The sequence below is a fragment of the Salvelinus namaycush genome, chromosome 1 (genome assembly GCF_016432855.1).
Source record: "Salvelinus namaycush isolate Seneca chromosome 1, SaNama_1.0, whole genome shotgun sequence".
In the NCBI taxonomy this organism is placed as follows: Eukaryota; Metazoa; Chordata; class Actinopteri; order Salmoniformes; family Salmonidae; genus Salvelinus; species Salvelinus namaycush.
In genome coordinates this window covers 54,188,000-54,211,744 of record NC_052307.1, presented here as the reverse complement: position 1 = coordinate 54,211,744, position 23,745 = coordinate 54,188,000, and the positions used below count along the sequence as shown (strand labels likewise).

Here is a 23,745-nt window from a genome sequence, read left to right as displayed (position 1 = left end):
ATACCACCCTGCATCCCATGCTGGCTTTCCTCTGAAGCTAAGCAGGGTTGGTCCTTGTTGGTCTCTGGATGGGAGACCAGATGCTGCTGTAAGTGGTGTTGGGGGGTCAGTAGGAGGCACTCTTTCCTCTGGTCTAAAAAAAAATATCAAAATTCCCAGGGAAGTGATTAGGGACATTTCCCTGTGTAGGGTACTCTCTTTCAGATGGGATGTCCTGACTCTCTGTAGTCACTAAATATCCCATGGCACTTATTGTAGGGGTGTCAACCCTGGTGTCCTGACTCAATTCCCAATCTGGCCCTCATACCTTCATGGTCACCTAATCATCCCCAGCTTCCAATTGGCTTATTCATCCCCCTGTAACTCTTCCCCAGGTCATTGCTCTAAATGAGAATGTGTTCTCAGTCAACTTATCTGATTTTTTTACATGTTGGGGTCATTATTGTGATACATGTGTTATAACTGCTAATGCTGTGAGATGACCTTCACAGAGATACACCTGAAGTTTTTTAATTGGAGATTTGCACTTTCTACATGCCACTCAAAATACCCCAAAAGCTATGAGAAGAGTCAGAGATTACCGAGGCTACTGCTTCTTTAAAAATAAAAAAGAGGCGGGGATGAGTGCAGAGAAAGTGGGATGGTACCATCATGAATATTAATCAGGTGATTTGTTCCTTAGAGACAGAGCGCAGCTGGATGTCACTGATTTGATTGAACTAGAGGACACCTCGCATCATAACAACGCATATAAAATCTAAAATCATATCTTAATAAGCACAACAACCTATTGAGTCGCGGGATGCATAACAAAATCATAGTTGTATAAGAGACAGCTCAGAACAGAGTAGCCTAAAACAGCTGTTGTCATCGGTTTTTAACATTTTTAACTATTTACCTTCTATTGCTTTTGTGAAAAATATTTTATCATAGAGTTTAATTATAGCAATTGCACTTATGGACACCATTCTGGACAATTTCGCCCCGGATAAACTTTTCCCCAGTGCCAACCTGTTGGACCTTGAGGATTTGAATGAAGGGGATTTTCTCAACAATGTGGTACGTGCAGATGTTATTTTTTCTATTCTACATATTATCAACACTTATCTTTACGCACACAGTGATTGACAAACTGTAATGCAGCGTAAATCGTGTGTCGCTGTTGTTCCCAAGATGTTTAAAATATATTATTCGGCTTGTATGCCCATAGCCTATGCAATTAATGCTTCAATGTCTACAGTGTCAGCAGTGTTCTTCTGTCTCGACTGTGATAGATGTGTTAATTACGCTGTAATAAACTGATTTATGGATGAATTAAGCTGTGAGACTACACTGCAAATATCCAATGCGCGTCAGAGAAAGTTGCTGGGTTCGTCACATGCGTGTCTGCAACGATTACGAAAGATAAACAGCCGGCATGTAGGCTATTGCTGTTTAATTTGCTCAGCTGTGTAATTCAGCAAATTCTCTTTCCCAATCGTGCCGGACCTAAAGTGGGCGTGTTAGCTGGAGTTGATCCTGCTCATGCATCCGGCTTCAGTGCATTTGTAAAGACTGTTGTGACGTATGTGAAAACTATCACACTTTTATGATGGCCCTCAATAAATGACTCTGATCCAATTGAAGAGAATATTCCTCATTTATTAGTTAAGTTAAATATTCAGCACATTACACACAGGGATCAAGAGCACATGTCACTGGAAAATGACAAACTGTACCAAGACTAAACAAACCCACCACAAAGAGATGGAGTACATCATTGTTACTAGGTGGTGGAAGACTGGACCAGCCAATGGGCTATTGGAGAAATGGTGAGCAATCTTGAAAGGATCCCATTAGGATTTGAATGTTCCATGATTACTCATTCTTCTGAGGAGAGAGTGGTGGTGGTTTGTATCTTCAACTACTCCCCAATGGGTCAACATTTCATCTAATCCAAACACCTATTGGACATAAAGAAGTGTAACTGGAAATGCTTCACACAGATGAATGGGAAATCATGTGACATAATGGCATTCACACTGAATCAGCACATCAGCTCAGCTAGTCATGCACTTGGTACACTTGAGGATGAGGGTGTTCTCAATGGGGATTTGACAGACTTATAATAGACTCAGATGTCCCTCCACATTCTCCCAGCTGTGAGGGTATGTATCAAGCCTGGCCCCTGGCCCTCAATGGCTTGATTGTGGTTGGGGGATTTCTAGGGGACAGAGACAGGGAGGAGAGGACCAGTCTGTCATTGGTGTGAATGCGTTCAGATTCTAGCAACTGACTGCCGTCTCAGTGCTGTGTGAGAGTGAATGGGGGCCTGTGTGTGTGTGTGTGCTGCGTGCACCCCTCACCGGTCTGCCGCTGCTTCCCCCTGCACAGCCCTCTGTTGAAGCCCATCTGTAGGCAGAAGTGATGAGGCTCAGCCCGGGGCCTCTTCAGTGAAAGAACCCTTTTATGCCTTTAAAAATTACAACAAAATTACACACTGACAGCCTTGGAGGAAGGGTGGGGGGAGGGGGGGGGGGCAAGTAATAGGCGGTGTTTGTTTTACCAACTATTATGGGGGTTTAAATATAGGTGGGTCATTTAAGGATTTCAACTGTTTAGGTTTCTGTGTGCTACTTTTTTATTTATAGCTTGGAGTTAGAATTTCAATGGCTGCCTTGGGGTTTTCGTATGCTGCCTTTGATGACCCTCTTGCCAAGCTCTTACCCTACATTTTAGGTAATTGCATGGGTGGGTAAATCAGATAAGCTGCAGGCTATTGTGTAGCTTTTAAGATGAGAGTGTGGCCACATTAACTAGGATGCCCATGGGTGGAGATTTGCATATTCTTATGATACGACTTTCAGAAATGTGTCAGAGGGTGTTCATTCCTTTTAAATGGATTACAGACTGTAATGAGTGCGCAGGTTATCTTCATATTTGGCTGGTCTGGTCAATCCCACTTTATTTGAATGATAAGAGAAATTCCTGTCGGATAAAAAGTCAGTAGCATACTGTAGTTGACTGCAGAAGTTAAATATTCACTTATATGGATGCACAGAATAGAACTGCACCTGCAAGTGCTGCATTGCAAGTGTGTGTCTGTGTGTCTGTGTGGAAGAGGGGGGATCCCAGCTGGCAGGTGACTGGCCGACATGCCTGTGTCCCACACATGCCAGCAGCTAGTTCTGCTCATAGGTGATGGAGCGTGACTGGGCATGCCATAAAACTCCAGCAAGTCGAGGCCTTGCTGTCGAGACACACTAATGTAGAGTGGGGGTGGAAAGGAGTTTTTGGCAGGGGGAGGAGGTAAAGGGACCAGCTAGCTGCATTCCTTCCCACTAGGTTCCTACAGGGACTCATTGCGCTGAGCTTTCTACTGCTGTTTTTGGAGCCAGTCCATAATGGATGGCTATGACAAAGTTATGTAATATTTTGAAAATTCATGTATGCATGCAAAAGAAACCAGTCTACCAAATGGCAGGCCATTGGCTCTTAGTTCTTCACAATCATTTACACTTTCTGCTACATGTGTTCTCCGCTAAGGAGAACATGCTACAAACTTCCACTTTCAAGTGGTCAATAAGGTGATTCTACTCTATAACTTGATCAGGTGTGAGGTGAGGTAGTTTGATTTATACACTCTGCTATCAATCAAGCATTGAACTAATTCAGACGAAATGCTAGTATATAATAGTGTATCAGTCAGTGATTAGCTTTATTGCAGCCTAAGTTGCTTAAATCAAGAGGACATTGAATTTCCTGAGTGGCCTAGTTACAGTTTTGACTTAAATCGGCTTAAAATCTATGGCAAGACTTGAAAATTGCTATCTAGCAATGATCAACAACCAACTTGACAGAGCTTGAAAAAAATATATAAGAATAATGGGCAAATATTGTACAATCCAGGTTTGCAAAGCTCTTAGAGACTTACCCAGAAAGACTCACAGCTGTAATCGCTGCCAAATATGTTTCTAACATGTATTGACTCAAGGAGTTGAATACTTATCTAATCAAAATATATTCATATTTTATTTTCCATGAATACAATTTTTGGGGGAATTTTTCTTCCACTTTGACATTGCAGAGACATTGTAGATCTTTGACAAAAAATGACAATTAAATCCATTTTAATCCCACTTTGAAAAAATCTAAGGGTATGAATACTTTTTGAAGGCACTGTACTGTATATACCAGGGCTGCCCAACCCTCTTCCTGGAGATCTACCGTCCTGTGGCTTTTCAGTCCAACCCTAATTTAACATACCTGATTCTACTAATTAGCTGCTCAACAAGACCTTAACTAGCCGAATCAGAACTGCTAAATTAGGGTTGGACTGAATACCTACAGGACAGTAGATCTCCAGAAAGAGGGTTGGGCAGCCCTGGTATATACTGATGTGTGTCTGTCATGGAAGGATCAATAAAGAGATACGTGACAAACTAAGATGTCTTGAGAAAGATTAAGCATTCAAGGTGCTAGTGTCAGCCCTTCAACTTTGTCTCTGAGGTGAATATCAAAGGCGTGGTGGTGCCTTTCAGTCAAGTGCGGAGCACACACCCTGGAAATAAGCTCTAACCTGCGGTAGTTGCAGGCTGTGATCAATTTAGAAAGCATATACTGTCAAACCAGTCAGTATTTTATCTTTGGTGATGGTGCGTGTCTCTTATATTGTCCTCACTGAATTGTTAAAAATGCCGGTCATTCTTGTTTTGTTTTTTTAAGTATACCCATGTCTATTGCTCTTAGAAGAAAAAAATCTGTAGGCCCATGAAAATGTGGATTATAGAACATCTTAGAACTAGAAATGTTGTGTTTTCTATCAATATACATTTGAAAAAGATTTCTGAAATAGTATATTGATTTAGACATCTGAGTAATAGGAGCTTCCACAAATGTTGAACTGGACCAAGTTCTGGTGAGCCTATAGCCTATTTTCAGGGAAGTTCTCATGTACTTTATCTTATATCGACATGAGTATTTCCTTCACCCATTTCCTTCTCATCACATCCTTGAAGGTATCCGTTTGTTTATCATCTTGTAATAAGAGGATAATGCCCATTGTAGTTGAAGTACCCACCCATCCTCCAAGCTTACAAAGAGTCATATATCTGCAGCATTATATCAATCTGTTGCAGGTTATTTTCACACTGGTATGACATTTTAATTCACATTATAAATGTTATCCTTGTGGTTTCCGACTAGCCTATATGGTACTAAATGGAACTGTGAGTTGTTTGGCTTATTGAGTGTCCAGAGACAAGTAGATGTGTCTATTTAATCTATTTTATTTTGTATGAAAGGCTGGTGGGCAGTTCTGTCAGTCTGTAAATCAGTCCTCTGTTGTAGTCTCTGGCAACCAGCTCTGTAAATGAAACAGCAGAACAGAAGAAGCCAGACTTAATCTGGAACACATTGTTAGGATGGAGCGTTCAGGGATAGATTTCAGGGAGAGGCTTTCAGGAGACATAGCAGGGACAGTTCTAGGCAAGTCTTTTTGTCATATCCACCTACACATCTCTATTGGAGCAGTAGGACTGGCTGTACCTGTCAGACTAAACCTGTCTGAAAATCCACTTTCCATATAAGTAACCAAATGAATTCAATTAGCTATGTGTAGACCTTGCCGTGAAATACTTACTTACAAGCCCTTAACAAACAGTGCAGTTCAAGAAATTAAGAAAATATTTACCAAATAAACAAAAGTAAAAAAGAATAAAAAGTAACACAATAAATATCAATAACGAGGCTATATACAGGGGGTACTGTTACTGAGTCAATGTGCGGGGATACAGGTTAGTTACAGGTTAGTCACAATGTTACAGGTTAGTCACAGGTAGGTCACAATGTGACAGGTTAGTCACAATGTTCGGGGATACAGGTTAGTCACAGGTTAGTCACCTTTGAATGACTGTCACACTGATATGAATTGGATTCAAATATAACAGTTGGATTCCTGTTCCCTGACCCATTTCAACCACAGTTCATTCATACCTTGCCTCGCTGGTTCTCTCAGACCGAGTCAACATTGTAGACTGGTGTTAACCTTTGCTGGAACAAGGCTGTAAATTCTTTCAAAGCTTCCAATGGTTCCTCTTAAGGATCCGCCCTTTTTTAAATTTTCCCCTAAAATGACATACCCAAATCTAACTGCCTGTAGCTCAGGTCCTGAAGCAAGGATATGCATATTCTTGGTACCATTTGAAAGGAAACACTTTGAAGTTTGTGGAAATGTGAAAGTAATGTCGGAGAAAATAACACAATAGATCTGGTAAAAGATAATACAAAGAAAAAAACAACCGTTCTTTTGTATTTTATTTGTAACATCATCTTTGAAACGCAAGAGAAAGGCCATAATTTATTATTCCATCCCAGGTGCAATTCAGAGTGTGGCCACTAGATGGCAGCAGTGTATGTGCAAGGTTTTAGACTGATCCAATGAACCATTGCATTTCTGTTCCAAATTTGTATCAAGACTGCCCAAATGTGCCTAATTTGTTTAGTAATAACTTTTCATGTTCAAAATTGTGCACTCTCCTCAAACAATAGCATGGTATTTTTTCACTGTAATAGCTACTGTAAATTGGACAGTGCAGTTAGATTAACAAGAATTTTTAAGATTTCTGCCAATATCAGATATGTCTATGTCCTGGGAAATTTTCTTGATACTTACAACCTCATGCTAATCGCATTAGCCTATGTTAGCTCAACCGTCCCGTGGACGGGACACCGATCCCAAAGAATATTTATTTTTAAGAAGATAGTACTTGAAGTTCAGACTAGTCAATTAAGTGTACTAAGGTCCATTATTAGTCTCAGGACCGGCTGTGAGAACCGGCTGTGAGAAATTGTCATTGTCTTGAGTGGGAGTCAATGGGAAAAGCAGCAACTAAATTACACACTGCAAGACCAAGCTGAGCACAGGAAGTTGGGGACAAACAGTCAGAGAGAGAATGGTTGGGACTGTGAGTTTGCAAGCTGGAGAAAGTATTGAGAAGTGATTAAAGTGACTTTGGTTTTGCAGTCCATTTGGTTGGGCACAGATGCCACAGCAAAGTAGAACTCCAGACTCTCAGGACCCTGGAGCTTCAGTGAGAAGGTGATCCCCCCCCCCCCCCCCCCTCAACAATAATATTTTCTGGGCTTCCTCTAATCTATCACAGACTCTAAATGAATCCAAACAATCCCTTAAAGGTCAGGAAACCAGTCAGAGTGACACACAGAAGCCTGTCTCTAGTGGTTGTGGTTTTCAAACCCCTCTGCTTGCTAAAGAAAGCATCTGCACTGGAATTAAGAAACCAGGCCTTTCCACTCAGGGAATGTGGGGGATGGGAGCTCATGGGTCTACTCTATACTTTAGGGTGCTCCCTCGCTGCTCATGCAGAGGGAAATTCAGGCCATGGGACTGCTGACTGCTGCCTCAACACTAGATGAATAAATTAAATGTTGGGCTCAGTGAGGAGCAGGAGTCAGTGAGTGTCAAGTCTGGTTGATTTGAGAGCTTTGGAAAAACCAGTGATTACATGCATAATACAGTATGTCAAGCAGTATGTAAATTGTGTTTAATACACATATGTTGTTTTGTTGGACATCATTGTAATTCTGATTTAAACGGAAGCGCTACTTCCAAATGTCTTCCTCAAACAGCAGGTAGTAGGTGAGAATCAGGGGATACATTCAAAACCTCCCTGTACCTTTATCCTAAGGGCTTCAGGTGTGTACACTTTAGCATTATGCACATCAATTGTAAGTCGTTAAAAGCATCAGACCCATATCAGGCTCATCTTGTAGCATCTGGTCCAATTTGGGAGCCAGCGGCAATGTGACAAGCGAAGACATGTGACCAGGCCCTTAAAGTTGCAGATGTGAACATTTGGATGCAGCAGTCTCAAGTCCAAATGTTTGCACGCAACTTAAGAGGTTTTCAATGGAGGTCAGATTAGGTCAAGCTGTCAACTTTATGGATCACAGCTGATTTGAACGCGCTGATTTCAAGCTTTTCGCTTGGAATTTCCTCCTCTCTTGTACTAATGTAGCGTGTGTCCTCTAGATATTCTTCCTGCATGTCAAACTTAACATAGTCCAGATCATAACAGTCATATTGTGCTCATCTTTTCTGTTGATTTTCAGTTTTTAACTGCATCTTTAAGCACAATTCTTCAAATAATAATTGTTCTTATAAGAACAAACTGTATTAACTGCTGCTTCTATTCTTTATCTTCTCACAGCAACAAGGGCAAATCTCCACAGAGCAGCCACATTTGAACTGCATAACAGCCATTCCGGCAGATCTGAGAGTCTAGCAGCTTTCTTGGCTTGGGTCCCCGGCCCAAACTTTTATTGGCCGATTTATTTTTCCTTTTACAAACGCACATTTTCTCCTGCTGCTGAGCTTCTCCATGCAAACCTTGCACTCCAGTTTTCCTTCTTGCAAGCGCCTGGCTAATTTGCATGCGTTGCTCTGATTGGTCACAGAGCTGACAGTTTTTGTATCACCACAAGCTATGCTGAGAAACACATTGGTATTACTATGAGCTGCTTGACTTCAGTGCAGCGTTTACTATGTCTACTGCATAGACATTTATTTATGCTCTCTTTTCACCAAATGTGATACTGTGTGCCAGGAGAGAGTGCAATACTTGATATGATTATGCCTCGCTAGAAATAAAAGCACCACTTCAATGACAAGAGGGTAGGCTTAAAGGGCTTATGTAGTGTGTGGTAGAATGTCTAGATTGTTTCAGATAGATATGGTAATGTTCCACCCCTTCTGAACAAGCCAAACAAAACACTTTCCTTGTTTCCAAATCAGTTAGTACGATACTCCCAAGAATTCTGTACATTTATCCCTGTGCCTGTGGTTTCTAAAAATACAATATTTGGTTTCCAAATCCATAACTGCAGTGGGAGCTAACATATTTGGCATCTATTATCATAGTTTGCTTTAAAGGGCAAAGCGTTTAAACGGGCTGCTAGGTATCTGCACAGACAATGCTCCGGAGCCTGATTGCTCAGGCAGTGATGTAGAGTAGGGAATCGAGTTACTCTGGAACATTTTAACCTCTTCGGTTCCCTATAGCATAGTGGTCTATCTTTCTCTCTCTCAGCCGCAGAGAGTTTTAATGAGAGGTCTTCCAGAAAGAGTAGCACCCAGCAGCCCTTCCCCCTCTATGGGGCTTCCTGTCTGTCCAGACCTGTACCAGCTGCCCCAGCTGGAGAGATGGGCCGGCGAGGGCTGAGGGAACATCTGGGGCAGCAGAAAGGGTCTTTTCTCCACCCCAGACAGGGAAGATATGATTCCCTCAAGGTGCTTAAGTGTGTTTCTCTTCCCATCCCATTCTGACAGACCTCTGTAATTATTGTCTGCCATCGTTACCACTAAAATGATAGACGAGAGAAGAACTTGAGTGCCAAAACTATAATGAATTCTCATTACCTGTTTGCTGTTCAAAAAGCAAGCTTTCTCTGTCTCATTCTAAGCGGAGAATTAAAATATTCCCTCAGTCATTATGCATGCAAGTACCGTCCTGGTATGACTTGGTGTACTTCAAAGCCTGCTGTCTGGTGCTCTAGCCAAAACATAATTAGCAATCTAGAGAAAATGTCATATGAGGGGCAACTCCCAAAGAATCTGTGATCTTTTTGGCTTTCCGGCTTACATTTCTAGTGGGTTCATGTGCAAACAATCGTCATAGTAACTCCACCAAGAAAAAGTGTAATGTTATTTTTACTCCGTCCCAAGTATGACCCAAATTCAGTAACTGGGTCTCTTTAAAAGACTATTTAAGTGCCACGAGGGAGAAAAGGCCCCTGTCTGCCTCTGAAATTCTACATCTTGGTCTCTGGGATGCTGAGGAGAAGGCCATATGTGAAACTTTTGAGGGATTGCATCATCATCACCACCACAGACTGAACCAGAGTACCGAGAAACTCTACCATGGGAGCATGCGTTTAAATTATATTGTGTCGACTTCATTAAATAGTTTTCAATTTGTTTGTGTATTTGTTCATTTTCAAAAGGAGCTAACTCCCCAAACCAAATTTCAAATTTGCTTAGGAAATTCTGCCAGTGTTCAAACCGAATGAGGCTACAGCCTGCTGCCTGCAAAAACCAACCATTTATCTGTGTAATATACACATTGTGATTGTGTTTGTCTTTTCCAACCACCATAATGGCCACCTTCTTCTTGGCTTGGCAGTGAAACATATCACTCAGTTCAGTCTGGATTATCTCGGGCCGCAAGCACATCCGCCGCACACGGTGCACAACAGGAACCTCCTGCTGTAGATGAAAGGGTCTGGGTGGGACTGTTTATCCTGTTGCGCACTCAGCCATAGTGGTTAGTGTGCCTGCTGACGGCAATGGTGTTGCATCAAGTAAATAAGCCGGATCATCTAGTATTGCCAGTGTGCCTTTCTTTATTAAGCATACACTGCTCTCGACCGACATCAGCTCTATTTAATGGTGTTTGATATCCGGTTAAGTTTTGTGTACATAGATAATGTAGGAGCAAACTAAGGAGAGTGAGCCTTTTATATACTTCCTTGCACTTTATCCAAATCCTTATCATGAGAACATGACAAGTAGGGTGAATGTGTAGTACTGTTTGGAATTGACTCACCTCCACTAACAAGATCATTTCATCTGTTAGGCCTAAATACTATCAGCAAATGTAGATATTTTGTCTGTATGATGATACCGCCTTCCGTGGGAACACACAGATGGCCAGGGCTTGATCTATGTTGGTTTTCCTGTCACAGAATTCACAATGTTTAGGCGTGTGAGAGGCCCAGCAGATAGTGAAATGGGGATGTCTTTGGTGCTGTGGGCGGCGTACACTGTGTTTTGTTTGACGGCTGTGCAGCTCTCATGCCTGGGTTACAGGTCACACCTAAGACACTCCCCTCTACAGCAAACAAACTGCCCCACAGGTCGCTGTACTGTGAATAGTTGCGCGCGTCTCATACTTGTAAAGCTATGCAACTTACGTACATTGGTGAGGGACATGAAAAACTTTAATCACTTTGGTAAGAGATGGAGTGATGGTGCCTCTGGAATTCTCTTCACTGTGATTAATGTCAACCTACCTTCAAAAGCCATACCCAGAAGCAAGCGTTTATGTGCAATTGATGTAATTAAAGATGTAGATGTGTTCAAATGAAACACAGATCTCCACAAGTTTTCTTATTTCCAGGATGATTCAACATGTCTCAACATGTCCGTGATGGTGATGTCCTTCAATGCGAATCATATAGCCATTCGGGCTCTGGATTGACTAATACAGTCATTGTATTGACTCCACAGTGCCGCTGCCATCTATGGGGTTTTCTATTATTTCTGATCTGTAATTAAATGCATTTTTCCCCCAACCAGATAATGGGCCTGAAATAATCTGCGTTCTTCACATTACGTTTACTGTTGTAACAATGCATTTTATAACAGCTCTAGCTATTATAAACTCCCTTGATTGTATTTCCCCTCTGCATATCATGGATGATAAAAAGTCCTGTTACACATCTGGGAAAACGAGTGGAGCCTGCTGGCCTGTTTTTAATTACAGCTAGTCATGTTGGTCATTGTGCCTGACATGCAATTAGTGGTATGTGTTGTTGGGATTCATTAGGCATAGCTGGTTTGAGAGGAGGTGGAGTGTAGAGAAAGTGAATGTGAACTGGTCTGTGATGTGGAATACAAGGGTTATCTAGAACACTACAGCCAGAGTACCAGACTGTGTCCCTAGGGATTTTAATGGAGCTGTTCTGATTCTGCACACCAGCAGTGACTCACTGTCTGCTAGCTAAACAAAAGTAGTGGAAAAACTGAAGCATGCACTGGTGCCCTAATGCATAGAACCCAAGGACTGCATGTGTGAAATGGTACGACTCATAATTCCAAGAGCAGGTCTACATTTGTATATTTTGGTATGGGATTCGATTACATGATTTTCTGATTAAAGGCGGTTCGATGTGATGAATGTTTGTTGGTGATTTTGTTTTTGCAGCACTTCTCGGAGCAGATGGAGGACTTCTCCAACGAGCTGTTCAGCAGCTTCTTTGATGACCACCTCCTGGCCGACAGGAACCCACTGCTGGACATGGAGATGGACCCACCCAACCCTGACATCCAGCAAGAACACAGCTACTCCCTGAGTGGAGACTCTGCCCCCCAGAGCCCCTCCATGTCCATCAAAATGGATGAGGAAGCAGGTATGAAAAGCATTATTTTTGGTCCTTCTTCCTTGATCTTGTTCATCATGGGTTAACCTCCTCCCAGAACCCCCCCCCCCCCCCCCCCCCAAAATTAACAAGAAGCAATGCATCTACAGCACAATGCCTTGGCTAAATTTTACTTCAGGACAAAAACAAGAGATCCACCGACACGACTGCTAGGTGTACAAGGTCTATAGTTTGATAGTAGTGTAAGTCCTGCGTCACTAGAATAGCTATATCAGATCTGTGTCCGCGCTCTCCGCTCCTGCCCTATCTCCTGACGCTCCCGTGCCGCACAGAGAACCCATCCAAAGGAGCCGAGCTCACATAGTACACTCCCAGCCAAGCCCTGCCCACCCTGGAGGAATCAAGGAAGCAAGTCAGGGAATTCCAGGCAGTCAGCCAACACACACACAAACACACACACATCATGTGGCTTCTGCAGCCCTTGCAATGACTCCAAGCTGCAAATGTTTCTCCTTTATTTCCCTTGTGCTCGGGGCCAAGGAAAAGAAGAGCCATAAATAAAAAAGGAGATCTGCTGGGGGGGGGGGGCAACCCTTTCTGAGAGCCAAGGCAGACGGACAACTGCCTTGGCTCTCAGAAACGGTTGCGTCACAAGGCTTAGGGTAGACTGAATGCATGACATTGGACTAAACAGTGTGTTAAAAACCACAGTCTCACACATGGAAATCACTGTTAAATCACTGGCCCAAAAAAGTATACACAGATCCCCAGTAAGATGTATGGAACAATGGATGAAATCCACAAATGGATGGAATCTAATGAAATCGATTCATATAGGACCATGGCCACACACATTCCTTCCACTGAATGTCAACATGAGAGTGTGCATGTAGATGCACAGCACTACCATAGCAGTCAAGTTCACAAACTGTCGACAGAGCAGAGGCACCCAGAGAGCCCTGCTGCCAACGCAGATTTGATTCCCCATCCCCTTTGCACCAATCACTGTGAAATGCCCATTTTTAAAGAGGTTGGCTGTTTAAAGGGGGTGTCTAGCTGCTTTACTGCTCTCCACCTAGGTGTAATGTGTGGAGATCAAACTGCCATTCCCTCTCATAACCTGGCTAATGAGCTCCCAGGCCTTGCCCCAATCCACTCAGATGCTGAGTGAGGGGAGTCCGACTAACTGTACTGACCTGCCTGTAAACTTCAAAGGCAACCCTGATGCTTTCTCAGGGCCACAACACATGGTCTCATGGGTATGGGCAGGCTGTAGCCATGACATCCCATGAGATGTGAGCTACTGTCTAGATACTGTACATAAAATGACCTGGATGCTCTGTTGGTTTGCATTAATTATTTGTGATGACATACCAGTTACAGTTAGTGGTGTCCTTGGTCGCATTCATTCAGTGCATCCTGTTGCTTCCCTGATGGAATCCTCCCATAGAAAAGCCAAGGCCTCATCATAATATATTGCAAGCCATGACTTGTTGATGTAGAATCCAAGGGAAAGTTGTTACTACTGTAAAATAAGTATTTGCAATATTTCACTCATCTTACAGTCCATTATTTATTGTGTTTGTGGACAATTTAGAATGTTGCCAAGGTTGCCTATACAGTAGACTTTGCTGAGTGGATTGAAGATTTTGATGCCACTTCGGGTTTCCCCCATGGGGTAAAGTCTGTGGACATAAAACCCCAGTGGGGGAGGGATTTACACCCTCCCTGTAATCAGTCTCCCACTGCTCCCTTTCCCCTCCTCGCCATGGGAATCTCGCCCACACCCCAACCTGTCTTCTGTTAAGGAGCACAACTTGAAAGCTTGCTTACTACCTTTTTATAAGCCTCTGTAATGTTTTATCGATCCAATCGGGGTGCCAGCAAACAAATGAGGGAAAAACCAGGCTGCTAACGAGGACCACTGGTTGTGAGTGCTTTTACTCCTGACTTTGAAACTGCAGGACGGCCCCTCTTCAGGAGAGGCTTTGTACTCACTGGCCTCTCACTGTTTGCCATCTTCACAGAGGTTATTAACGGAGGAGGAAACTCATTTCGGAGGCAGAAAGTCCTCGAAGTTTAAGCTATTGGCTTTCACAATCAGCTGCTTCGCGTTAGCCCTGGACCATAAAGACGATCCATTCTGTAGATGTGCGTCACACCTGCTGCTTTAATGTACACTGATCTGTCATCCAATCTTGCTCACCTCTAGTAGTATCCCAAGGGTGTCCCTTTGAAATACACAGGGGGGCTTCTTGGTTTGATACTCTACTTCACGTAGCGTACTAGTTATGTAATGATATCCCTTGAGACATACAACTAATTAGTTTACCATGTCTTCTTTTTTTTCTCCCCAGAGTTTGAAGGAATGTGGTCTTTCAGCCAGGACCTGACGGCCATCCTGGTAAAGCAGGAGCCTGATCAACAGGCAGAGCCTTCCTCTACAGTCCGCTCCATGGGGAACTCATGCTTCCAGCCTCTCAACCTCGCCCCACCACCTCACAGGAGCTCATCGGGGGACACAGTAAGAAACTGCAGCCATAGAAACTATCACCTAGAACCTATCCTGATCCATTACCAGGGAAAGCATTTTTCCTGCGTGTCAAGAGCTATGGAAGACTAAGCCTCTTTATAAGCCATAGGGATCTCTCTTGGCTTTCTCCTCTTCGACTAAAACTTGAGCTGTTTGAAGGACATCTATGAATTTGGAATTTGGAGTCTAGTGTCTTGCAGGAACGGTAACCTAAAATCAAATTTTTGACACAAAATGTAGGTCAAAATGTGATTATTAAAAGGAAAAGAAACTGAGTTTGTAAGTGGAGGAAATAAACCATTCACACAGTGCACCCCTACAGGACCAGCACTGTGACTCATGCATCATTGTCCATGGAAGTAATTCATGGTTTGTGGGGCTGAGGTGGGGCTTAGCAGTCAGATGTGAACCCCAGCACAGCTATTACCAGTTATCACTGGTTACCAGGCCTCTAGCCCAGCACACATTACTACAGTACCGGTTCTTTTCACAATAGTTATTTTAGTTTGAACATCTTCAAATTCATAGGATATTTAATGTTCTGTGAATATTTAGGATTAGGGCATGGTCATCCGATTTGTTCCAGCTGTAAGAATGAACTATATAAGTCTCAAATGGTGAGTGTCCTGGCTAAATGGTCCTCAGTTGGATCCCTTCCAAGAACCATTGGTGGAGATGGATTCCCTTTCTTCAGTTATATAAATAGTTTTGAACTGTCTTCAGCTGTGTTTACTGTCAGAACCACTTGGAATGTCTCTTGTCCTATACAAATACTAGAATGTTAATAATACTCTTATTCCAGGGCTCCAAAGAGTTGAACCTCAACCCCACACCTGCAATCAAAGATGAACCCAGAGAGGTCAACCAGTTCCTCAACATCCCTTCAGGTGAGAACCATGACAATAAGCAAGATTACATTAAGGCATTCAAACATCCTTAAGGGCTTATGTATCCAGCTGTTCTAAGAAAGGTTGGATTTTAAGTTACCATTCATTCCATTATGTAGATGCCTCAGTTTCTTTTGAGACCTTTACACACTCAAAGACCCACCTCTCATCTTAAAGGTCATGTGCAGGTGTCAAAAGGCGCTTACCTCCAGTTGATTCCGCCATAGTGCCTTTCTACGAGTGTGTTATTTACACGGGGGGGGGTAGAAAAACCTGTCATGAAGCGTGCGTCACAGTGACTCACTACAGTGTATTCCTGATGACACATCAGTCTTCCAGACAGTGGTCTGCATGTTCTTTCTCTCTCTTATTCAGCTGAATTAGTCCATCTTTGTTAAAGTGAATGGCTAGGCTGTGGTAGATAGGAAGAGCAATTACTGCAAGCAAGTGTGACACATAATGATGTATAATGTGCTCTTTTCCTAATAGGTATTTCACTATGCAACACTATTAGTGATGGCTCATTTCAGATATGAAGTGTTTCCAATTATAACCTGCTAGCTTTTCTTTTCCCATTTTTCGCTTACACACACGAGACGAGACTGCCTCTGTTCATTCATGTAGTGTTTTTCTGATCTAATTGCTAATGAAGTTAGACGGAAAAGCCAATTGAGGCGCAAATCTGCAAGTATATTATTAGAGCAGTGGTGCTGGTGATTGAGCGCTCTTTTTTGGGGCGTTGATCTAACCAGCTAAGTAAGATTCTGTTCCCTCTCTTTTTCTATCCCTTCCTCAAGTATGGCAATATTTTTTTGTTCTGCACATTAATGCCTTTTTCGATGTACCAAGACACTATCTGGCATTTGCATTTTCAATATTTCTGTCTGGAGCAGCAGATCTCTCAATCCTTTTAAAGAGTGTATCAGAGAGACAAGGAAGGGCTACCCTCAGCTACAGAGGGATTCAACTGGAGTAGAAGCTAGAACTGACCAGATACACCTGTAGAGATACAGCTGGACCTGTTCAGCCACCAGCCTGCAGATTACAGTATCCCAGTTAAAGAGACACTTTTACTGGTTCAGGGGCAGAGATGGCCTTCATGGTGCAGAGGAATACCTCCATATAAGACTGAATCCCATCTGGTTGACCATAAATCTTATTTTCAATAACCACAGCCAGCAGCACCACATGTCCAGTCTAGCCCTGCCTCCCTTCGCAGAGCGCAGTCTGAACAATAACGTCTGCATTGTGTCTGCCTCTGCCTTTAACAAAGTCCACTTTCTCCCATTCTTCGCCTTCCTATCCAGTAATAACAGAATAAAACCTGGGTCCTGTGTACTCTGGACTCACACCAAACTAAATCCATGGGTCATACCAGCATGGGTCTGGCCTGGTGTTTGGGAACTATGTTGGGGGAAATTCTGCCTGGCACAGATATCTTAAGAAAACACAGTCCTCACTCCATCCCTGTCTGAGCTCAGTTCAGATACTTACACAGAGGCTACTGCTGACAAGTGGATGGGAGGATGGGATCAAGCAATAAAAATAAGAGCAGGCACTGGCTGCCTTACTTACTGGAATTAAGCGGTCTCTCTGTTTGAACTGACTCTGTCCAGGAAGTCATTTGCCATTTTAATTATGGATGTCTTGGCAAAACTGACCGTTTTATGAGGTCTGGATTTGCACCGCTGCTTTCCACTGTTTAAGTTAAATTAACTATTTTCAGCTCGATCCCACACGACAGATGAAGTCAGACTTTTGTCCCCTCTGTCTCATTATACAGTGACTGTATATCATCATGAGGTTAGATGGGCAAAGGCTTTGAGCATATGGGTCATGTTGCAAGTGATGCATTTCATAACCATTGGAACCCTATTTTCTGCCCCCCCCCCCCCCCCCCCCACACACACAGATGATCAGCTGCAGCTCCCGCCCACCCCTCCCAGCAGCCATGGCAGTGACAGTGATGGATCCCAGAGCCCACACTCCATGCCCCCTTCCAGCCCAGCCCGCCTACAGGCCCGCTCCTCCGCTGCCATATCCTCCTCACCCCTCCTTACCGCCCCACACGTAAGTACTGAGGCCGTCCCACTCGCCACACCCCCCAGCAGCGTACCGTTTGCCTTTTGGTAATGGTGCCAACCAGAGCGAAAGTGAATTTTCTTTGTACATCAAGCTGTTTGTAAGTAACAGGAACTATGTTTATGTTAATACTGAGTCTGTGAGTGTGTGTGAGTGAGAGTGAATGTCAGTGAGTGCATGTGAGTCAGTGTATGTGCGTGCACATGCAGTATTACAGTATCTAAGCCCATGGCTGATCTATGGTTTGCCTTTCCTGATGACTTTGGGCTGTGCTGTGGATGGTTCCCTATCAGTGAAGGAGGTTCCCCCGGCCTAGCTCCAAGCCCTTCCCGTCAGTAGAGTCAGAGCCACCCACGATGAGTTGGGCTGCAGACAAACCCAGCTGCTGGACATATTAGGAGTTCATTTCCACATCCTCACACTAACCCTGACCGCCACCCTAGTCTAGTCTCTTCATTAGGAGCTGCCCTGGTGTACAGATATAATACACACAGCACCTCAGATTCTCCAATTCATAACCAATTCATAAAAAGAGTCCTTATTTCTCCACAGAAGCTACAGGGCACTTCAGGGCCCCTGATGCTGACAGAGGAGGAGAAACGCACCCTGATCGCTGAAGGTTACCCCGTACCCAACAAGCTGCCCCTCACCAAGACCGAGGAGAAGGCACTGAAGAGGGTTCGCAGGAAAATAAAAAATAAGGTACCCACTCTTACATCCTGGAAAGTAAAATGTAGATTCAGTCAAAAAAAGCTGTACGATTTGCTTCCAGAAAATGTGTAAACCTATTTGTACTTTTAAAAACTTTTTTACCTGTAATCTCAAAGTAGTGTTTCAGCAATATTAATATTTTAATATCCTCCCTTTTATCATATGAGCTGTTATTGATTTGGGGACCCCTCTCTCCCTTCTCTGTCTAGATATCTGCCCAGGAGAGTCGCAGGAAGAAGAAGGAGTACGTGGAGTGCCTGGAGAAAAAGTAAAAGCAGGACACTCTCCCCTTTCTTGTCTGCCAACTTTTTTCCTCCTCTCTCATCGTCATTCCTGTTCTCCACTTTTTTCATTTCTCCACTCCTTCATTGTTTGATTGTTCCTTAGCTAATGCCAATGGCGTTTGTCCATTAAAGCATGCGGTCACACAAGGCCATCTGAGTCACACACAATCACTTAATCCACTCCAGCAAAGGCCTCTGTAGACCACTGTTCCTTACCAGGAAAATCCCTGACTTTCCATCCATGGTCATTGTTGTTTTTTTAGTTCATATTTAAGACCTAAATACATTACAGAGTTACTATAGCATTACCATTATGCCTCCTATGACCGCAGACTGTGTTGTGTTAGCATCCAATATTCAAGCACTGCATTTCAATAGCCCATGTTGTCTGTGATTATCAAGAATGTATATTCCAAATTGTCAGATAGCCAGTCAAACAGCCTAATTATCCAGCACAGCAAGCATTTGTGTCACTCTTCTATTTTGTTCTATGTGCAGATCGAATGTATGGATGTGACTTTGTGTCTTACAGGGTGGAGAACTACACGTCTGAGAACAGTGACCTGTGGAAGAAGGTGGAAACACTGGAGAGTGCAAACAGGTGAGCCATGACTTTGAGTGACAGACTTTATGTGTCTGAGTGTGTGCGTGTGTGAGCATGCTCTGAGTGATCCTAGACACATCCCTGAACCACCAGTTTCAAGCAAGCCTTGGATAACATTTTTCTATTCATGATAGCTGTCTGTGATTTGACTGCTTCTCAGCAGTGACTACGACAGCCTTCATTAGGTGGGGACATTTTCCCAGTGTTGACCATTGTGCAAGTGCAAGTGATTGGGCTCAATAAAAGGCATCACAGACTACACAGACTCTAAAGGCATCACAGACTGTGCCAGCCTCTAATTTACAATAGGCATTTAAAGTTGCTTGGATCAAAGTAACAGCGTGACAGTATACCTCTCCCTAATTACAGTACAGAGTGAACCATCTCAAAAAGTGCTCACTCAAATCTGCCTCATAATAATTTGAGGCCCGAGAAGGAAACCACAGGCTGACTCAGCTCCTAGCAGGCAGTCCAAATGGAACACACAGGAGCCAGCTAGCAACAACGTGTGGGGCGCGTGTTCCAACAGCATATGCCTTGCCTTGGCTGGTAAAGAGGGGACAAAATGAGCTTATCTGTCAATGCGAGATGGCAGCCCAACAAGCAATCTGTTGTCCTAATGTACTCAAGTAAAAAAAATGTGTTTACTAGTGATGTATGCATCTCGCATACAGTTAGCTGGATGCTAAGTGCTTGCTGTACTTTAAATTATAACGTCCTGAAAGGTTTGGTTCATGAGGAGGGCCAAGGTTGCTCTTGAGAAGTTGAAGGAGTCACAGAGTCACTCATGCACATGTTTCCCAGTCAAGATCGACTCGTGTTTTTTCCTTTTCTTTTACACAGTCTATTTTAGTCCCTTGGGAGCAATATGGTTTATAGATCACAACTGTGCAAGCACTGACCAACCATGATTCAATTCAAACGTGATGATGCAATGGACATTCCTCATATGGGACGTTAATGTTCCGTTTCCAGAGTTTCCATGAGAATTTTCCTGTTAAGATTTGACCCAAAAATTATAATCACCTTCATATCCAAATGGACCATTACATGAAGCTCTTCTTCTATCAGAATTTACTGTATTTTCAGTCTCTGGTATTAACAGCATGCAAATTGTTATTGTGCATCTGGGGTATCCCAAAGGACCAATATAAAGTCAGTATAGCTGTTTGCATGTATTTGAACTTTATACTAGTGTTATAGTCACATATTGTGGTTATGGCAAATAGTTTCATGGTGTTTGGGTTATGTGAAGGCTAAGGTCTTTTCTACCATTAGTGGAAGACATGCTCCCTCTCGTGGTGAAAATATGAAAGCTCACCAGGTTTCATTTCTTATTGCAGCCTGACCCAATACTCACGCTTGTCTAACATACAGTAATTCATGTCTAAAAAGAGAGAGAGAGAGAGAGAGAGAGAGAGAGAGAGAGAGAGAGAGAGAGAGAGAGAGAGAGAGAGAGAGAGAGAGAGAGAGAGAGAGAGAGAGAGAGAGAGAGAGAGAGAGAGAGAGAGAGAGAGAGAGAGAGAGAGAGAGAGAGAGAGAGAGAGAGAGAGAGAGAGAGAGAGAGAGAGAGTCCGAGTGGGCGTCTGCATTGCTTGTGGTTTTGAATTGCTTTCTATTTGGGCAAAGCTTGTATTTTGTGGTGAGGGGGAGGGACTGGGAGAGCATGGTTCACACACTAGAAATACAGACGTCTTACATAATTTCCAGCTCTAATTCCTCAATGTGTTATCCTCACATTATCCTTTTTCTCAGAGATGAACTTCAATGTCCTGGATGCTCAGGAGAGCCAGACAATCATGATTGTTTTTGTAATTGTTTATTTTATGTTAAATCTTAGTTGACTTTGTACTCACTCTAAAGTCACGGAAATAGCCAGATGGAGAGGGATTATTTTTGGGATTTACAATACATTTCTGTGAAAATTCACTGTCAGTCATCTGTGTGTGTTTGTGTGTGTAACGGTGCTTGCTTTGTGTTATCCGACAGCTGGAGTTAAACTGGATCATTGTAATGACTGACAGTCATTAGATTCTGCTCTTCTGGAGAACGTTTTAAGTTCACATGAGGATCATTATTGTAGATTCTGTAAGTGAATACAGTTGTATTATTAGTCAATCTGAAACATGTATTATCTGCCTCCTCTCTCCAGAACTCTACTCCAGCAGCTCCAGAAACTCCAGGCCCTGGTCACAGGAAAAGTTCCCCAATCCTACAAAATGGCCTCAACGCAAACAGGAACATGCCTTATGGTACTTTGCATACTATTTATTCTCATACACACATGCACCAGACATGCAAAATCCCATAAAAAAGTGGGGTTTTTCTGTGCTCCCCACTGACCTAAGATACTGTGTATTTAGTGTTCCTTGGACTGGATAGTCATGCCTGTTAAAAAGGGAAAACGACTGCTTTGTTTGTGAAACGACTCACAGCAATGTACAGGGACACTGGCTTGTGGCCTGGCCTACTCTACTATAACACACTGAGGCGACCCCATGAACTCAAACTGGCAAAAGCCTTCTCAGCTGGAGAACAGAACCTCACTAGCACACTGTTCTCATGTCGCTCATGTTGACCATGTGCTTTTGTTGATGGTTTCTGGTTCCCTCCCGCCAGGTGGTGGCGCTGTGCTTTTTCCTGGTGCTGGGCTCCCTTGTGCCTTGTCTGCCTGAGCTCTCCTCCCTGTCCCAAACCGTGAAGTCCTCCTCGCCCCTCCCCTCGGCTGATGTCTACACAGCCAGCCAGGGTATGTCCCCTACCCCTCACCTGTCACCTAGAACAGAGTTTCAGGAAACTCGGTCCTGGGGCCCCTCATGGGTGCACGTTTTGGTTTTTGCCCTAGCACTACACAGCTGATTAGAATAATCAACGCTTGATGGTGACTTGGTTATTTGAATCAGCTGTGTAATGCTAGGGAGAAAAAAACTAAACGTGCAGGGCCAAGTTTGGGAAACCCTGACTTAGAATAGTCTACCATCTACAGCATGAGAAACACAAAGCCTTTAGTTTGTTGTCCCATACATATCACATATTTTCAGGTCACATGTTGCTTGCCTACCAGCATTTCCAGAAATAATGTCAAAGGGAACATCGTGTAGTTGAATTAGACGTCAATGTGGCATTACATCTTATCTTGTAGTATTTCAAAAGCAACAGACTCAGGCGAGTATGTTAGCTGAAATCACAATATCCTTCCTTCTATTATAATATTCAGCTTAATGACCACAAAATGGAAATCATACATGGACCTACTGGCTACTCAGAATTGGTGGGTGAGGGCTGGGTTGCTTTAGAAACCCAAAGTCAGCATGGCACAGGAAGCTGTAATGAGTTGTTCTCCCTGTAAAACTCACATGATCGTCACACACCTGCTGAATAAAGATGACCGTCCTGCTCAAAACCATTCCGTTCTTCAAAAGAAACCTACTTTTTACTGTTTGTTTTTCATTTTTTACAATATAGGAATGGTTCTATGTTCCTTTGTAGTGTTTGGAGGATCAAGGCAGTGATTAACATCCTCTATTTATCTCTGTCTGTGTCTGTTTAGTCCGCTCCCGCAGCCTACTCTTCTACGACGAGAGCTCCTCGTTGGAGGACGGTCACGGGGGCTTCCTGAAGATGCAGGGGGACGGCTCGGAGGGGGCGCCCCTCGACTACACCGAGGACCGGTCGGCACATGACAGCCACGGAGGCGAACACGAGAACACCAAGTACCTCAGCAAGGCTCACTCCGATCCGGTGGACTACAACGGGACCGGCGCCCAGTTCCTCCAAGAAGAGTCGCAGTACCACAAAATGTAAACTGAGGCCAGACAAGTAGGGCTGTAGACTCTGTCTCCATCTTTGTTAATGAGAAGATTCTCACAAATTGCTCTTCAGAACAAGGGACTAATTATTTTATCAGTGCTCCTTGTAATTACTCAAACATCAACAAGAAGAATGTATTTTAATTAATGTGATTGTTAGGTTACCAGAGTTTGTTGTGATACTGATGGACTATTTCTCCCCTCCACAGAGAGCCAAACCCCGAAGGAGAGGAGTACTTTTAACCTTTAGGGGCGGAGCTGCCAAAAACACACGGCTCTCCAGACTTACCCATGTGGATGTGTAGTGACACTACGGCGCCCCCTAGTGTGCCATCCCCAACCCACCTCTCCCTGCACTCCCTGACCTCCTGCAGTAGCTCCCTGGCCTTCCTGTTCCGTCTCATTCCCTGAAGTCCCACCTGATAGAGAGGATGAAGAGGGTATGTGAAGAAGATAGAAATGACGGGCAACTCCAATCAAAGCTCCACAGCCACTTTTCATCTTTGACTGCCGTGTTTGACTGGAGGCAGAAGCAGGGAGTGAGAGGAGTTTGAATTTAGTAACTTGTTGAAACCTCTGTGTGCTATGTGTGTCTGTCTGCACGTTCAACTGGGTGAGTGTGGTTGCAGTGCTTCTGTGCAGATGAAGTGCTCCTCAGATTCCATCACACTGTTGCTTT

General features: G+C 43.5%; 1 protein-coding gene across 1 annotated transcript; it reads left to right on the top strand.

Annotated features, from left to right (window-relative positions):
- Positions 1-957: 957 nt before the first annotated feature.
- On the top strand, positions 958-23,477 carry LOC120052124 (cyclic AMP-responsive element-binding protein 3-like protein 1). The gene is made up of 12 exons (XM_038998971.1): positions 958-1,059; positions 11,982-12,186; positions 14,514-14,680; positions 15,492-15,576; positions 17,489-17,646; positions 18,211-18,360; positions 18,579-18,637; positions 19,186-19,254; positions 21,410-21,509; positions 21,877-22,006; positions 22,808-23,057; positions 23,372-23,477. The coding sequence occupies exons 1-12, from the start codon at positions 958-960 to the stop codon at positions 23,475-23,477; spliced, it is 1,581 nt and encodes a 526-aa protein (XP_038854899.1).
- Positions 23,478-23,745: the final 268 nt, after the last annotated feature.

Coding starts and splice junctions, on each gene's coding strand:
- LOC120052124 (XM_038998971.1), top strand. CDS start 958: ATGGACACCATTCTGGACAATTTCGCCCCGGATAAACTTTTCCCCAGT. Junction 15,577..17,488: donor GTTCCTCAACATCCCTTCAG/GTGAGAACCATG, acceptor CCACACACACAG/ATGATCAGCTGCAGCTCCCG. Junction 23,058..23,371: donor GAGTCGCAGTACCACAAAAT/GTAAACTGAGGC, acceptor GTGGATGTGTAG/TGACACTACGGCGCCCCCTA.